Source organism: Lampetra planeri, chromosome 15 (genome assembly GCF_965212315.1).
Source record: "Lampetra planeri chromosome 15, kcLamPlan1.2.h2, whole genome shotgun sequence".
NCBI lineage: Eukaryota > Metazoa > Chordata > Hyperoartia > Petromyzontiformes > Petromyzontidae > Lampetra > Lampetra planeri.
Genome location: NC_136121.1, coordinates 4,197,453 through 4,214,772, shown reverse-complemented (window position 1 = coordinate 4,214,772; position 17,320 = coordinate 4,197,453). Strand labels below are relative to the sequence as shown.

The 17,320-nt window shown below is 43.7% G+C and overlaps 1 protein-coding gene across 10 annotated transcripts in view; it reads right to left on the bottom strand.

The window, feature by feature from the left end:
* The window catches only part of LOC144722608 (protein furry homolog-like), a 268,927-nt gene that overhangs the window by 127,675 nt on the left and 123,932 nt on the right, over positions 1–17,320 (bottom strand). For 7 of the 10 annotated variants that reach the window (XR_013586071.1, XM_078600842.1, XM_078600840.1 and 4 more), the window contains one exon: positions 7,324–7,622. Coding sequence is in view for 9 of the 10 variants with exons in the window: in XM_078600840.1 (XP_078456966.1) it covers positions 7,324–7,622 (299 nt within the window). In the remaining variant the exon portion in view is untranslated. The remainder of the gene's footprint in view (positions 1–7,323; positions 7,623–17,320) is intronic. The other 3 variants (XM_078600843.1, XM_078600841.1, XM_078600836.1) reach the window with 1 other exon arrangement.

Below are 17,320 nucleotides of genomic sequence, written 5' to 3'. Positions count from 1 at the left end.
TATACATGCCAGTTGAATATCAAATTCTGGTATTTGACTGAGCTCTGATGACGGGGAACATGGCGTGATGGGGGAATGTCGTGTGCGCAATGATGCAGCAAACAAGTTGTCACCAAAATTGCCACAAATCATTGCCTTCGTCAAAGTCCCATTCATGCGATGCTGCGCTCGAAACGACACTTTCTCTCCACTGCACAATCTATCAACGGTGGATGCTGCACCAAACAGGCATCAAGGATTCAAAAGATGCGAGCGAATGCTTCATACCAGCCACGCAACAAGTCGTGACATAGTAATGACAGCGCTACACGCATAGAGACAGCAGATTAACTGTGGGGACATCTGATCCAGTCTTGTAAGCCCCTAGAGAGAAAAAAAGGAAAGGCCACACCTTTGTGCAACAAGTGTCAGCCAAAATAAACCGCTCATGGTAAATAAGCAATTTTCCGAGCCAAAACAGAACCAGCTGCTTAAACATCAAGCTGCCAGCTAAAGCCTACTACGATCCTTAGAATGAAACGAAAGGCTCAGGGACCCAAAGTGTCCTTCTTACCAGGGACAGAGAAAATCCCGGGCACATGGCAGCAGCAGTGCAGGATATGTATAAAGCAAAAATGAGGAAGTGAAACAACACGCCTGCCTCTTTGTATTGAAATAAAACTACACTATGTAGACGTGCAAAGAAAGTCTGAGCTTGAAACTTTTTTTTCAACAAAAGTGGCAATTAACTCCATGGAACATACGGCTAGTAATTTGGGAAGCGTCATCACAAAGTCAAAAAGGACAAGGACATCAATGACGATTCAATTTTTTAATCATGTAAATGCCACTTATGTTTGTTGAACTTCTTTCGCACCGTACGTAGCTAACCATGATAATCGACTTTGCAAATGTGTTCAAATAAATCATTTACAAAAAAGGACTTCTACAACATGCCAGTTAAGGTGAATATAAATCACCCGTATTCCTGACATGTCATTGAAATTCTACATTACTAAGGAAATAAATGGTCCATCCACAGGACAAATACTGCTCACTTCCCCCAAAGCGGTATTCATTTAATCAACGTCATAAATGTGATGGATCAAAGTGACGCACTGACTGGGGTTTGAACGTGCAACCTTCCCACTGTGTATCAAGCACTCTGCTCCAGCACCTCGCAATCAGATGAATACATGTAGTGCAAAAAGGTAAAGGTGCAGCCCTGAAATAGCTTCATCACGCCACTTTTTTCAGGAGAGCTTCCATGAGAGGGAGTTCCAGAGAGCTCCTATTCACACTTCCAGGGTGAATACTTCCAGGGTGAACAGGAGCTCTCCTAAATCCAAGTTGCAGGGTGTGGGTCCCGTTCACCGTTGAATCTTGGAACGCGCAAGCAGTTCAATGTTAATTTCATTTAGAGAGGCATAGCACCGCTGTTTTAAGACTGTATGCACCGCACAGAACTGTAGCGACACGACCGCACCCTACAATAGCTGGCGTCAGACTGTGCCACACACATTCCCACATGGTCGTTTACTTCCGATTCCGTCCCAAAGAGGTAAACGCACTTAAGCGGAATGGAATCGGAAGAAAAACTGATGACGTACGTGTACATCATCATACCCACTTCTTCCGCACTGGCCAGACGTCTTTGAAGGGGTACGAGTTACCCACACCCAAGGCCCGCCAATCGACTGTGTTGTACCCATTTATATTGCTAGATGGACATAAGCGGGGTGGGGGGGATTAAAGTAGGTTTGTTCAGTGTGTGAACCGTTGCACCACGGCAGCAGCCCCGCATCTCCGATTAGCACGCTCTGCTATGTATGGTGCGAAGGAAGTTCTACATACAATAACGTACGTTGTGGTGTACCCAGAAATAATAATTCCTCCCAGTACACGGTGCTCACATTCCTAAGCAAGAGCGCACACACAACCTCCACTTTCCCACCAAGTCATCAGGAGCCCGCCCCGTAGGCCAACAAAACAAGCATTTCCTAGTAACTGGATATGGCTCCCACTGCTCTCACCCCCATGGGTTCACTGTGTCTCGGGTCGCAGCTCCCGGGGCTAAAAAGGGAAGCGTTGCATCATGCCGCAAAAACGACCCCAGGCGTGCTAAGCAGCAGCAGCAAATCCCTGGTTGAGTCGGTGCATGCATGGAATAATGATGCGTGCACGGAAAGATTGTGTATTTGCATGGACGTAGATATAGATCCCTTTTTAAAGTCCACTGCTGGGTCACGGAGTGCGGTTTGGTGAAGGCGGACAGTATAGAGGTGGCAGCACATCAGAAATAGAATATTTATTTATTTATACTGGAGGAATCCGATGAGCTATAAAACGCTTGTTCACAGATGTCCAGTAGTTTTTTTTTACAGATGTCTAGTCCAGGTGATTTGGTCAGATATAAATTGTATACTCCATACAGAACAGGTTCAATGTGGACACCTACAGCCACTAGAGGCACTACATTTGCCACAACAGCAGCACATGAAAGCCATTCTATCAGGAAATTGTGACCCTCTATGATGACAATTCATTACATCGTGTCAGGGACGAATCATTATGCTAAATATTTGATATTTGCCCTTGCCTTCCCTCATAATAAATCCCCCACAATCCACCATTATACTCCTGTTTCTAACCTTCAGGTACAATCTGGCTGGGCGGCTCTGTGGTCAATGCACTTCACTACCAATTACAAGGTTGAAAAATGATAGGGTAACTCAGTCCATCATCTCTCGATGTTGAGAACATAACTGTGGGAAATCAATAGCGTTTGGTCCGAAGGGGTAATCCACATCATAGGAATATGGAATTCTCACTGCTGTAGCCATTAGGGCTACCAACAAAGATTAAGATATTCTAATCAGTGTATAGTACATTATCGCAAATCTGCACCGGTGGGCAATGATAATTACACAGTGGAAAAATACTAACATGGGTGTGGACAGTTACTTGGTCAGAGTGGATATGGCACGGTCAGATACGTGACGCCCTTTCTGAATTACAGTTTACCGGGCCACAGTGTGAATATTCGTGATATGCTTTCCGTGAAACCGCTCTGTGAAGATGCTACCTGCTGGCAATATCTACACCAATGCACAGAGATCGGCATTGGTGAATAAAATGTGTGCATTAAATCACACACCATGTAACAATTTGTGTTTACTAGATGTGTTTTCTAGATGACACTGTACACCGTATATATATGCACACATCAGGTAGTCACGGATGCATGGTTATGATGCGAGTGCTGTAATGCAAGGGAGACGGAGGGAATGAGTGGGAGGGATAGAGGAAAGGGCAGACTTACATAATTGCTCTGTGATTCATTCCACAGACACTGAACAGGACATTATCTGGTACAATTTATCCATGAGCAACATATCTAAAGGGCAATCGCAAGACATTTCCAGCTAATAATAATAACAACAATATGTCTATTTATTTATCTGGAAAAGCCTAGACTGAGTCTCGACTGTCTATTTTGGCAAAGTATTTTTTGGGACGTTTGACCGATTCCATAATGCAGCATTCTGTGCCCTGGTGGACCGCTATCACAATGGTGGTGACGATGATGCTGATGGCAATGAAGATGACTGTATAGACACTTATAAAGCCATGGATATAACAGCCAGTTAGTTCACCCACAGCCATTTTGCATGCCGAGTTGTATTCCATGAGCCTCTTTTCCAAATTGAGGATAACGATGGTTATATCATGCCCGTGATGACAGTGATTAGGATGGGAAAAAAATCGACGAACGAAATCCATAGAGTGATGGGGCATAACAAAAAGCATGTGTGCTGGTCATCAGCATTCATCACCCACAATCAATCCACTGCTGGTTGAAAGGCATCCCCCCAATCCGTCACCATCTCTCACAGTCCTGCGACGTAGCAATCCACCGAGCTTCTACTCCATGACCCGGGTTTAACCCACCATCTCCTTGGTGTACAACATCCTTTCGGATGCATTCCTTTCATTAGCTGTCACTCCATCAGCATTCTTGACCATGGGCCAGGCTCACTGGTGCAAGAGCTGCTACGTGTTGGTATCAGGTGTCCTGGACATCTGTGGAAAAAAAATGAGCTTCACAGGCTCATACGATTTCTCCAGCTTGAATCAAGATTCTGATTCTCAAATTCCCCCACCTCCCGAAAATGTTTTTGCGTGCATATAATGCTCAACTGCAGAAATAAAGGTACAATTATAATTGCAGTTAGCTAATGAGTCCGTACAAGTTTGTCCTCCACATCCATTAACTCTCACCTTGTCAAATGGATGAAATGTATTTGACGTGAAAGATGACCCTTCAACCACCAGTAATCATCTCATGTGGGTTATGCACCACACATTGTTATATACCACACATTGTAAATGTGTTTTTTTTACGAACAACGTATTTTGGCATTAAATTGACGACAGAAGAAGCTGAGCTGTGCCCCGCCGTACTCTTGAAATGTTGAAATGTAGTGCACACGGGATGCTCCGTGTTATAAAGTATACAGATAAATGGAAAGAGAGTAGGTTTAGTGTAAACTAATCCTCCAACACATGGGGTACATAAAATGGGTTGACATTTGGTTCTCCGTACAGCACTCAATGTTAAAATGTGTCTTTAATTACGGTGGACATTATTTACGTTGTGTTAATAATATATATTTTTAATCAGGTAAACACTGAAAAAAATAACTACGTTGATTCACCAGTGAAGTATGGTTTACCTTCTGAAGCAACTGTCGATGCGGTCTAGCTCCGTCACATGGGTGTTGCAGGCAAGTGATGGACCGGGAGAAAAAAAATCGGCCCCGGCATTTGTAAACACACCGGCCCAAATTCGGGATTATGGGAAATTATTTTTTTAATGAACAAAAAATCGGCTGTGCGACAAAATGTATACTCGTAGGTAGAATTGTGTTGTGACATATTAGCGTGATTTTGTAGTGCCATCTTATTGGCCCATTTGAGCTGGGTCCAAAATCAAATAGGCCGGTTAGGAAAAATCATTTGGGGCTGCCGAATATTGGACTTATTGCCTACTAAGAGCCTAAATAAGCAATGAAGCGTGCAAATTAGAGGTAGTAAAATAGTTTAATTAAAAAATGTATATTCAAATGTTTTACTCTGATCACATTTCCAGTTTCCCCACATAGACCGGCCCCAAAGGGCATTTTCCCTACGGACTGCTGCCCTCTGACCAGTCTGGGCCTAGTTGCAGGGCAGTCGCGCCTCACCGTAAGACGCCCTCGGGGTCAATTCCCAACTCTGCTTCCTTTCTGCGGAGTTTGTATTATGTCCTCCTGTCCTGCATGGGATTTTCCCTGAGTTCTCTGTTTTTTTTTCAAAGCAAAACCATATAATTAATATATATGGGAAAGCATCCCAATGCTGAATTATGAAATGCAAATTAATTTGCATTACATACAGAAATATTACCCCCTACTAAGAAAACTTGACAGGACTCGCCTGAAAATGTCAGGGTAAACAAGCATCATGATAAAAAAAATATATAAATTGGCTATGATTGCTTATTGTAATTAAACACCCACCAAGTTTGCGCACTCCACCCACTTTAATAAACCTGCAATGCATGTCACTCACATTACCACTTTTTAACGAGCTTATAGAGAAACCTTTCTTCGAGAAGGGATCTGTCTCACCATAGGACAACCACTGTTGAATTTCCACAAATCGTTACGCAATTTATCACCCCCAGATGGATGAAAGATTAACTGGTTACCACTTGAAATGTCAACTTTAAGCCTTCTGTTACTTGTGCGATCTACCCACGACACCACCAGGCAGGATATAATGAAGATTGCAGCAATAACAACGTAGAATATCCACACACGCTAGGTCATGTCTTTACATGGTCATGGCGATACATTCGGTACGAGATATCAGCATGGAATGCGTTGGTGCCAACTGAGATAGCTGCGTTCCATTTGGACGTGCGCGATTAGCCTGGCGTGAGTGCACGATGCAAAGAATGTGATGACAAGAAAAAAAGAAGAAACTTGGCTGAGAAAGTAAATGACATCTAAGCCATTATAACGCCTTAACTCTGCCATGCGAATGAGAGCATTAACCGTACTACTACCACGACTAATAATATCGGCATGTGCAGCATTCATTCAAAAAATCACATCGCACCATGAAGGGCATGCACACGACATGCACGCGCGCACACACACAGTGAGCCCTAATGAAAAATGCAAGTGATTTTCTACTTTGCACAAGCAATGCCAGCTTGGTCTCAATTTGACGGTGCTTTGTGTTTTTGCAACAAGTTTTCTCATTAAAAATAACGTGAGACTCACAATGGGCCAATCGACGGTGAGTGTTATGTAAGGGAATTATGGATACGGTTAAGATTACAATTGTGTTTGCAGTTGGAGGATACATTGATGTCCTTTTTAGTTTGTGACATACATTAATAATAATGCATCATATAAATCAGGATCATTGGAGTGTTAGACGGTGTACTTATATTCGTTGGGTTCCTCAAACCAGCTTACAAATTTCCACATTCTTATGACAGGGGCCAGACTATCCATAGGATCATCTCTGTGGGCTTGTAGTTTAAATCTGTAATTCAGCACTTTTGAGGTAGGGTTGGTGGATGATTCAGAGATGACCATGTGCTGAAAGATTCCCAAACTACTGAGCTACACAGTGGCTAAAAGATGGCAGCAGGGAAGGCAAAATCCTGACACGTCTGTGGGTATTTCAGTTGATATTTTCTCCATATACATGCAAAACACTCCAAAAAAGAACCGGGTAAAGGCAAGATGCTAAATATACAGTTGGTGCATGGGTGTGGCTTACCGATATTCAGAGTGGCTTCACGATATTAGGAAACCACTGGAGCTATGCACCATACGTAGCCAACCGTGCTAATTGTAGGTATGGGGGAAGGAGAACGAACTAAACACAAAAATAAGATCTATAGAAATGCGTTTTCATTCTAGATTATTTAAAAGTACATAGCTCCAGTGGCTTCCGTAATATTGGAAGGCAGAGCACTCTAGACGGCCGCAGAAGCGCATTTGAAAGCGTGCGATGCGGTGACCGTCTTTGTTTGATGGCCAGCCAAAAACTGCTACGGGGATGACCGAGTTCGCACGATGGTTTGTGCTCCTTCACGTGATCAGCAAGGTATTGTGGTTCACTTTTGGCAAGCACTTTGTGTGTAATTAATGAGACCTGCACAAAAAAACTTGGCTAGCCAAAAGCTGTAGGGATTCCACAGGATGCAACGGGCAGTTCCGCGGGCGCGTTTGTGACTGACGCGTGGCGCCCCCCCCCCCCGCCGCCCCCCGCCCCACTCACCAGCGACTCGACAAGCACCGAGTGCAACTTGAGCTCGGCGTGCACCGTGAACTCGGCGATGAGGGAGCGCAGCACGAACTCGCCGGGCTTCACGTCCGGGTCCACGTGCGGCGACGACGACATGGCCCCCGCCGAGGAGGTCGGTGCGGCCGCGGCTGTGACGGCCGCCCCCCCGGCGCCCCCCACCGGGCCCCCCCTGCGACTGCGGCCCAGGGGCTCGAGAGACGACGGGTGGCCGCTCGACGGAGGAGGAGCAGCGGGAGAGCGGTTCAGGCCGTTGGCCGACGGTGGCGACGCTGCTGGGGTGGACGAAGGGCGGGGGGGGGAGCGCATGAATATTAAATGCCGCGTAAATGATTAAGCGATTGCGTTGCCGGTGGCGTACGAGTACAAATGAGAAACGCACGACCGCTGTCATCATTAATAGACCATGTACAGTGCACTCAATTAGGTCAAATAAACATTGAACATATTGCAGCCACTTTCTCAATCCACCAATTGATGGTCTCCCCCACAACACCATGTCACTTCACAGGGATGTGTTGGCCATACTTCACCATGCTGGTCGGTGTGTGTTGGTGAATGGGGGATGCAGAGGCACCGGTTCTGATATCACTGGCCGATGATGTTGGTCGTGGCTGACAATCGTAGTCAGTTCACTGAGGTTCTTAGCACAGCGCGCTCGCTAACGTACCAGACAACAACGCTCTGCAGAGATCTGAAGGGCCATAGCCCACAACAATAACCTACTGAAATAAAGTCTGTTCTAAGCCAATGTTAAGCACAACGGTGTTACACGTATATTAACTGTCAGCAAACAAGAAAAGTTGACAAAAGAAAAGGCAAGTCACCAAAAAGCCAGAATAAGTAGAATTTTGAGCAATTAATCTTAACTGCATATGGGGGCGCTGACACGGCACAAGGGTAGGCATATTTCGCCAATCGTTGCGGATGTTCGTAGTTCGAATCCAGCAGGTTTCCCTGGTGACTACTGCGGCGGTGTGTATCACCCATGAAATACTCGCCATCTGGGTCACAGCGAACGTTAAAAATCCCTTGACGTCGTTACAAAACAAGTTGGCCAATGTGTGCGCATTGATTCAAATTTGGCAAATTTGAAGATTACCCACAAATCACTTAATTGGGATTACACAGAGAAGCAATAAACACCCCCGACTGGCAGCCTAATGCCCCGCTAGTTAGTTTGTGCCCACCGGGGCATTACTTAAACGTAAATTGATTCTTATGGTCAATGTTACATCCGAGCCTTTTAGAGACAGTATATAAAAGATTGTACAGCCGCAAGCTCACATGCAGGGATATTTTTAAATCTTCTGTTGTCCCATCAATTGTACTTTCAGCCAGACGGCTGCATTATAATGTGACAGGAAGCTAACACAAAGGTCGAGCCTTGAAAGTAGATTTTTTTTTTTAAAGTGACTTGCAATGGCCAACTCATTAAATTGTACAGGGAAAATTGGCACCGCCCCTCCCCATTGCTCCGAGTGAAATTCTTAACAATATATTTTAATATATATGCACGCTTGCCCTGCGTCTACGCTTTATTTCAATCAATGCCTGGCTCCACAAATCCCCAGCAGACATTCACACAAAAGTGTTTTGTGGATAAGCTCTTCTACGGAGACAAACGTATTTCTTTCTGAACCGCAGAGCTCACTACACGTGTGATGTATATATGGATGTTTGTGTACAGTGTGTAAATGTGGATGCTCGTGGGGAGCGGTGGTGGAGCGGTTAGTGCGCCGCGCAATGAACCCGGTGACCTGAGGTCGTTTTCCCACTCACGGCCAACACCAAGTACGATTATCTGAATAGGTCCTGGGCCTCCCCTAGGTCGACTCAGCCTCCAATGAGTACCTGGTGCGGTGCGTAAACATCGCCACTGGGGAGACAAAGGTGGTGGGGCATGGTGCTGGCCAACCATCCTCTTTGTGTACCGTGCCGGCCTTCATAGGTGCTACTTGCTAACAGCACTTGCCCTAAACAGTCTGCTAAAGGCTATATGGGGGATCTTTGTCTATGTACGGTGTGTATATGGTGCAGTGGCTTGCAGTGGTGCAGTGGCTACAGCTTGAAACAAGTACCTGGTGAGATGTGCTGTGGTTGCTGGCTTTGTCTCTGGACTTTGGAAATTAAGCTCTACTATGCTTGAGCCAATAAAGTTCAGCGGTTAGCACAAAGGTGATGCGCTCCCAGACAACCACGTTTCATAAACAGGGGCAAGTGGTATCTGAACCTCACCTAAATTTCACAATCAAAATAGCCATTGTCGTTGACAGAATTAATGGATTAAAAAAACTCCTTAACATTCTACAAAACCATACCAGCTGAATGAGCAATAACATAGGGTAAATCCAGCAATCACTGCACCCATTTAGTGACGCATTTCAGATATATCCTGTAACGTAGGGCTCATATTTTTAAGCTATGGTTGGGACAGAACTTATTGGTTTTAAGGTCACATCTGACAGGAGCGATGGTGTAATATATCCTCCTGCCCATAGCTTCGGTTTAACCCAAAACAAATGAAGCACTGCAACTTGTCACACACTCACACTCCAGGCAAGGCATACTTAACTTAAAAATGTCTCTCGCGCGCACGCAAATAATCTAAGCGTTAGAGTATTTTTCCCCTTACACTTCAAATTTCTTCTAAACTAAAAACGTAGCTTCTTATTTTACCAGGTAAGGCCCACTGAGCTAAAGAGCTCTTTTTTCAGAAACAAACAGGCTACAAATTATATCTCTACAAAGTGGCTTGTTCCGTGAAAATTTACAGCAGCCAAATATACTTTCAAACCATTATTGTATATTAACAAATGTGCCCAATCACAACCGGTAAAAAAACTGCTAAATATCCCATGAGAATTGCCAATGCAATACTGGCATGACTTTCTCAGCAAATTGAGTCAATGCATTTCCCATGAGTTCAAATAATTATTGAATTGCGTGAGATTCAAAAAGTAGTGTTTTGAAAAATGAGCTCAAGTACAAAAGGTCCCCGTTGGAAACTTTTCAATAAAATTTCCTTTTTACCTCAGCACCGTGTATTGTGAATGTCACTCATTGAAATTCGCTTTTGATTTTCAACATCCTTGTTTTAACACCGAAGAAAGGACAAAAACAATCCCATCTACCCAAGTTCTCTTCAAATAATTAAATAGCAATCAACAGAAATACCACGTGCAAGTGCTGCGCACATACAACTACAATACCGTGGATGCCACTACACTTGGCCTTCACCACAACACGCTCTGCGTCATCTTTAAATTGCATTTTTCGGGCCTATGCAACTTCAGTTTCCCACAAGCTGTATGTACAGCAACAGAAGATCAGGCTGTTGTTCCCCCTTAATGAACGGCTCTCACCACAACAGCGTTGGTGCAGGGTATTTGTGTTGTTCCCCAGGGGAATACAAAAACATCTAAAGGGTGCAAAGTATAAGAAAGATAAGCAAATTACTAAAAACAAATACGTAAAATAGATAAAATATATAAGTTCAAATTTCATAAGCAAACCAATTCGAAAGCTTGCGCAAGGCAGCAAAACAACAGCAAGAACAGCCCCAGACCACAGCAAGAGACAACACATAGTCTCTCTACAATAAAATAATGTTGTCATAAGCAGGGTGCAGCGTGGATATTGCTTGGATGGGTGTGACCACAAATAACAACAGAACAAGTGTGGCAGGTGATGTGGGCAGTGCAACCAAAAAACAAATCCCTATTGTTCTGCACCCCCCACCCCAAACTTCACAAGCCCGCATTGACCAGTACGACGAAGTGTGGTCAAATAACGGCCATGACATTGTGCGGCACAAGGAAGCCCTTTACCCGGCAGCTGGTAGATTGACAATCTGGCCGTACGTGTACATGCAAACATCACTTTGGACTTCATAGCAGATGCCGTGCTGATATTTAGAGAACTTTTAAACAAAGATTTTTTTTTTCACATTCATCGTAAACACTGCCTTATAACAGAAAATATATAGGTGATAGGCTGACATTGGGGGCATTGTTCCTTCCACAAAGTTTCACTTTCCTATCACTCTAACCATTAGGCAATTATTATATCGTTGTTGTTCTAACATTCTGACACGCTCCGACTGGACATTTGTAAAAAGGAGATTTATAACTCATCAGATTCCTCCAGTATACATAAATAAACCGATTCTGATATATGAATCTGTTATCAGGCACTGTTAATGATGAATGTGATCAGTTTATATATATATGGCAAGGAGGGGTTAACACCTTAGCTTTGACTTTTCATCCAAGTACACATCGTGCCATCCAGCTGCGTTTAAACTTAGAATCAAGTAGCGTCAGCATGACATAAATCTGAATTGCAGTGCACTTTAAAACAATTTCCAAGGCATCACTTTCACCACGGCAATAGGAAATGTATGAAAGGCGACTTGTGAAAAGTGGGAAGCCACGAATGGATGACAAAAGATGAACGAAATCAGTCATGAATGGCGGCTCAGAAGGAACAGCAGCTGCAGGAGACGACGCAGGAGAAGACAGAGCACTTATATTAAATTGCAGCTGCAGCGGAGCAGATTGTGATATCGGATTTACTGTCACGAGGTGAAAACATTTCTTTCTCAGAACACCTTGCGTCAGCGGTGTATAAAGTCGTGGTCAGTGAATGGCCCTTGAAGATGACAACGAAGAACTACTTCTGAAGTCATGACGAGCGGCCACGCCAATAGAACACTGGACAGCTCCCGGTCACGTGGATTGCCGCATTTCAATGACCAATTCTGCTATTAAAGTTTAAACCTCAGAGCGACCCTAGGTCAAATGAAATGAAAATGTACGTGTAATATGTACTATTTTTAGATTACATATTCTTGGTTCTTTCGGTAAAGTCACCTGATGAAGACCACTTGTGTTGCGATCGAAACGTCATGGTTTTTTGCTTCTATTTTGAATTGATTTTTTAATTTCTATTCAATTAAACTTTTATTTTCTATCTATGTGACTTTACTGAAAGAACCAATGATATGAATTCCTGCAGTCACGAAAGTTTTAAGTCAAAATTTATTTTTAGATTGTATTTTTTTCTCTCATCATGCAGCTTTGTAACTAGACCGAGATCACCTACTCACTTAACTTGAGAGCCAAGTTTATTCAGTGGGGTGTAACCGGATTTGGACCCAGGATCCCAAGCAGAGTTGACTAATTTCTCTAACATAGGCATTATGAGCCTTATGAATCACCTCGAACCTCATGTTTGCACTTACACTGAATTTCCCACGTGTACTATAACTCCCTGCTCCAAACAAGCGGATGACATTGACGCATCGGCAATCTACGTCACATGGGCATGCAAATGCCAGGAATTTGTCGATCCATACGTTTTTTCTTCTTGGTTCTTTCGGTAAAGTCACGTACAAGGCAAATAATAAAATAATAAAAATAAAACATCGTAAAATTCTCACGACGGTTTGTCCACAACACAAGCAGCCGTCCTCAGGTGAAGAAACAGAGCTGTTGGAGACAGCCCTCCAATGAACACTGCTAAGCTTGGCAGCGTATTTATGCTGGGTGGGAGGAGAAGAGCGCCTTGACAAAGGAGAAATGATATCTGATTTCTCCATATGTTATTTAGAAAATCATTACACTTGGCGAAATACATTATTTAAAAGATTGAATGCATTGTTTTCCTAGTGCAATACGTCACGCCAAAATGTTTGTTGTGGCGAGAGCAATGTGACACGAGAAGAAGATTTCAAAGTTCAAATCCTAGTCAGCGAGGGGGGGGGGGTAACTCGGCTTAACGACACATTTATACTTACGGGATCTAACCCAAAATAACCTTTATTATGAAGTGGTCATTCTGTAAATGATCTGGTCCCTCACTTTTATAAGAACGTAGAACTTTATGGTCCTCATAACCCGTTTGAGACTCGAGACTGTGCGACCTTTGACCACCACGTACAGAGGACTTCATCCACTGCTGTATGAAAGGCTTCCTCATGCTGCATCGGCCACTGGGGGGGGGGGTTATTTGACCAAACTCTTTACAAGCTTGTCAGTAGTAGTGCACGCTTGTGAAGAGGGTCGCCCCGGTGTCGATTTAAGGGATTTGCCGATTGTTAATATTGGCTAAAAAACGAGCGTGGATGAGAAATCAGATATCATTCATCACCAGCATTAGTTGCGATTAGGGTGGAACTCTGCTTGCTGGATTCATAGCACAGTTCGCGAACCAGTGCACCATCACTCCCATATCATCATCACGATCCATGGGCAGGTAAGCCCGTAGGTGTCCACTGCACATTTCGTAATTTCTTTCCACTTTCCTCTGTCTCGTGCTAATATGCTCAAGTACTTGAGTACTTCCGTATACAAAGACAAAAAGTTGTTTTTATCTTTCTTAACACGAGAGCCATTCGTAGTCACGGTGTCTGACAGAACACTGCCAATGAGCTGTGGGTGGTAGTCATCTCTCCATAGGGTTAACAAAACCACTGCTTATGAATATCACAGCAACGCATTCAGTTTCTACACAAGAAAGTGCTTGCAAACAAAAAAAAGATTTTACGAAAGGCTCAAGGGAAGCATATTAAAAAGAGCGTGCCATCATTGTATAATAGTATGCTCATGGCATTTATGCTGCACGTCTCATGAAATGATTGCATTTTACCATGGCATTGGCCGAGTGTTGACAATTAATTAATGAATCACACGTGTGGGAAATAGGTTTCCACGTCAGATGAAAGCCCTCATTATAACAATGCAAACACATTAATGCAGCAGGAATACGTTACTGCAATGCAAGTTAACGGTGTACAATGTGGAGGTATGTGTGTGTGTATATAAGCTTAGTGGTCAATGTGTTCACCACATAGCTATTTGAGGGCTAAAGTTTTCCAGTAATACTGCAAGGCATTACCAAAATACAACACCCATGTCTTAAGTTTTACAGTGAAACATTATAGTGGCTAAATTTCGATTTAAAGCTTTCGTGACTGCAGGGATTCATATTCTTGGTTCTTTCAGTAAAGTCACGTAGAAGGGAAAAAATAATATTATTTCCCTTCTACGTGACTTCACCTAAATAACCAAGAATATCATAGCGGCTGCTTGTATGCATTTGTGGTGGAGTCACTTAAATCTTACATTTTGTTACTCGCTATTTACACTGAAGACTACTAACAATTGTCTGTGGTAGTGGTGCTTTTGGCTCCATGAGCCACTGGTGTTAGAATTCTCGTCTGATCAATATGGCTCTCTGAGATTAATTTTGACATTAACACTAAACACTCAAAATCCTCACAAGTCTCTTCTCGGTACACATTTCCCATGTCTCTCAAGTATAGTGTGTCATGATGGATTGTCATCTGAAGAAAATATATATATTACACAAACTGAATTAATAAATTATTGTATAATAAATTGTTTAAAACTGTTAACCTTAAAAAACATCAACGTTCTGCCGTCATCCACCACAAGGGTTACATTGGTGACATAAAGAAAATGCAGCTCCCATATTTAAAAAGGGCATGAGAAACGTCATATAAATCTTGAATAAAATGGCAATAGAGCATCCTAATCTTACGTGGTCCATGATAATTGCCATGTTGAACAATCATCAGACAGCGACTGCGCTGATTGGCCCCATCAGTGACTGGAGGGCACCTTGCCTCTAACTAAATGCGACCCAGCACCATTTGTCACAGGCCACATCCTGCCGATGAAACTCGCAGAAGGAACATTGGCTGATGGACTTAAACGTTCACTTTTTTTTGCCAGTGAAAAGTTTCCTTGCCTGTGTGTATTAATAAAGCATATTATTTTGTTCCAGGCAATCGCATAACCATTTTATATCATTCACCCAGCTTGTCACTCGAATATACTTGCAGCAAAAGTATAAAAATACCAGCAGTATATTAAACTTAGCATTTATGACATGTGGCGATTTTGTTTGTAGAGTTAAGAAGACTGGGCGGCTTGCTACACGTGCGTGCGTACGTACGTGCTCTGACATTCAATGGAGAGAATGCAGATTAAAAGAAGCGCGTCAGCTATGCCGATATGCTATCGCCACATCCCGAGCTAGCGCAGATGGCAGGTAGACCTGGCTCGAGATTTTAACAGCTGTCAGATGGAACAGCATGCGCGGCGGCCTCCTCCAAGGTTGCTCAAGGTCAGCTTCCGCTTTCCTTGCTGTGCTCGCGCGGTTAACCCAAGGCTGCCCGTACAATTAAGCCAAGGTATGCGTTGCACATCGTGCTCGTGCCGCAGTGTCATCTCGTTTACAAGGGGCAAGGCAGCCTTGCGTGTTGTTTTCATTTGGGGCCGTACGAAGGGGACGAAACCGAGTGGGACAGCGTGGTGCATGTGCCGGCTCGAATCGGCAATGAGGCGGTGCCCATCTCTCTGCTGGGAGCCCTGAAACACTTTTTCACGAATCCAGACTCTCTTTCATTAGGGGGGGGGGGGGGGCAGAATTCTCATTGCACATCCATCATTGACTCCGACAATTGTTTTTAATTTTATCCACCTCAGAAGAATTGTGAGCTGAGCTGCCCCCCCCCATAACAGGATGAGAATAATTAATCAATTGATGGACGAGAAATTGGAAACAACTATTTTGCTGTGCTCCATTACTCGGACAATTAACAACATGACAGCTGCCCCGTCCTCTCCCCCCATTCGACATTACGAATGCAGGAAACGCTCCACTAAACCACACCCAGCATGACAATGGGGTGATGTTAATGATCCCACCCCCTCAAATATATATGTTCAAATATATATGTTTTAATCAAATTGGTGGGCTAACCATAACTGATCCTCGTTAATATATAATAAATTAGTTAAATAATCAGATATCCCTTTCTCAAAAACAGTAACGCCTTCTGACGCAAGAGCGGCAACCGAATAGTTGAAGCGGTACGGCACCGGGACGCGATGCGACCTCACAGGTCACCAAAGCTATCCAATTTCCACGCTGGCAGCTCCAGGGGCAAAAAAAATGGGATTAGGCCGTTTTTGATAAAAGAAAATGCATGGCAGTGAGAAGGGTTATGCAAATAGGAGCCCAGAGAACAAAGATCCCCCTATTGCACACACCGGTCTGTTTCCTGGGCGATATCATGCCCACTGCAGTCCGAACGCAAAACAGGACACAAAAACACAATGAGCAATGGAGATTGAACGTGACGCAGATTTACCTTAATGGGTTTGCGTAAGCAACAAAACACTTTGCACTTGAACAATATCTGAATGGATATCCCTGTTTTCTTTGGGCATTATAAATACGTATGTTGTGTTCCCTTGCAGTCGCCCCTAAACAATAAGCACCATTTCATGACACACTTGCATTTCCTTTGAGAAAAAAAAGTTAATTTGTTTGCCGTGGCTGTGTTCGGTGTAGAGAAGGGCCTGTGCTACGTGTACGTTGAATTTCTACCACTGGTTCGGGAACAAAGATATGAACCACCGCGCGCTCACATGACTACGGGAGCCCGCACTTGGACTTTTTACATTCATCTAGGTTTTTTTCTTCAAATGTATACGATAGAGATAAACCAAAAAGACTGAAATAGGCTCCATATGAATGATATTCCTGTCTGGCCATTGGCTTAAATAAGCGACTCGTGACAAATAAATCACAGATGCTGTGACATGTTATGTACGCGAGGCATCATAACCCCGACAGAAATTCCAACAGCTATCAGTGCTGCCCTCTTTCCGCCGAGCCTTTACACGTGTCCAGGTCACTCTCCGAGGTGGTTAAGACTGCAGGGCGACGACTCTCACGCCTTTTCCCTTTTACTCTTCCTCCCCCCCTAGGGTGAGAAACACTAAAGTCAAGTAACTGGGCGAGTAAGAGCAGTTAAGGATAACTAAAGTAGTCACAAATACCCTTTTCCAGTGCCCTGCAGGACGAAGCCCCCCTCATGCTGTATTAGCCATACTTCACAGTGCTAGTTATATTGGTTAGACCGGTGAAGATATCA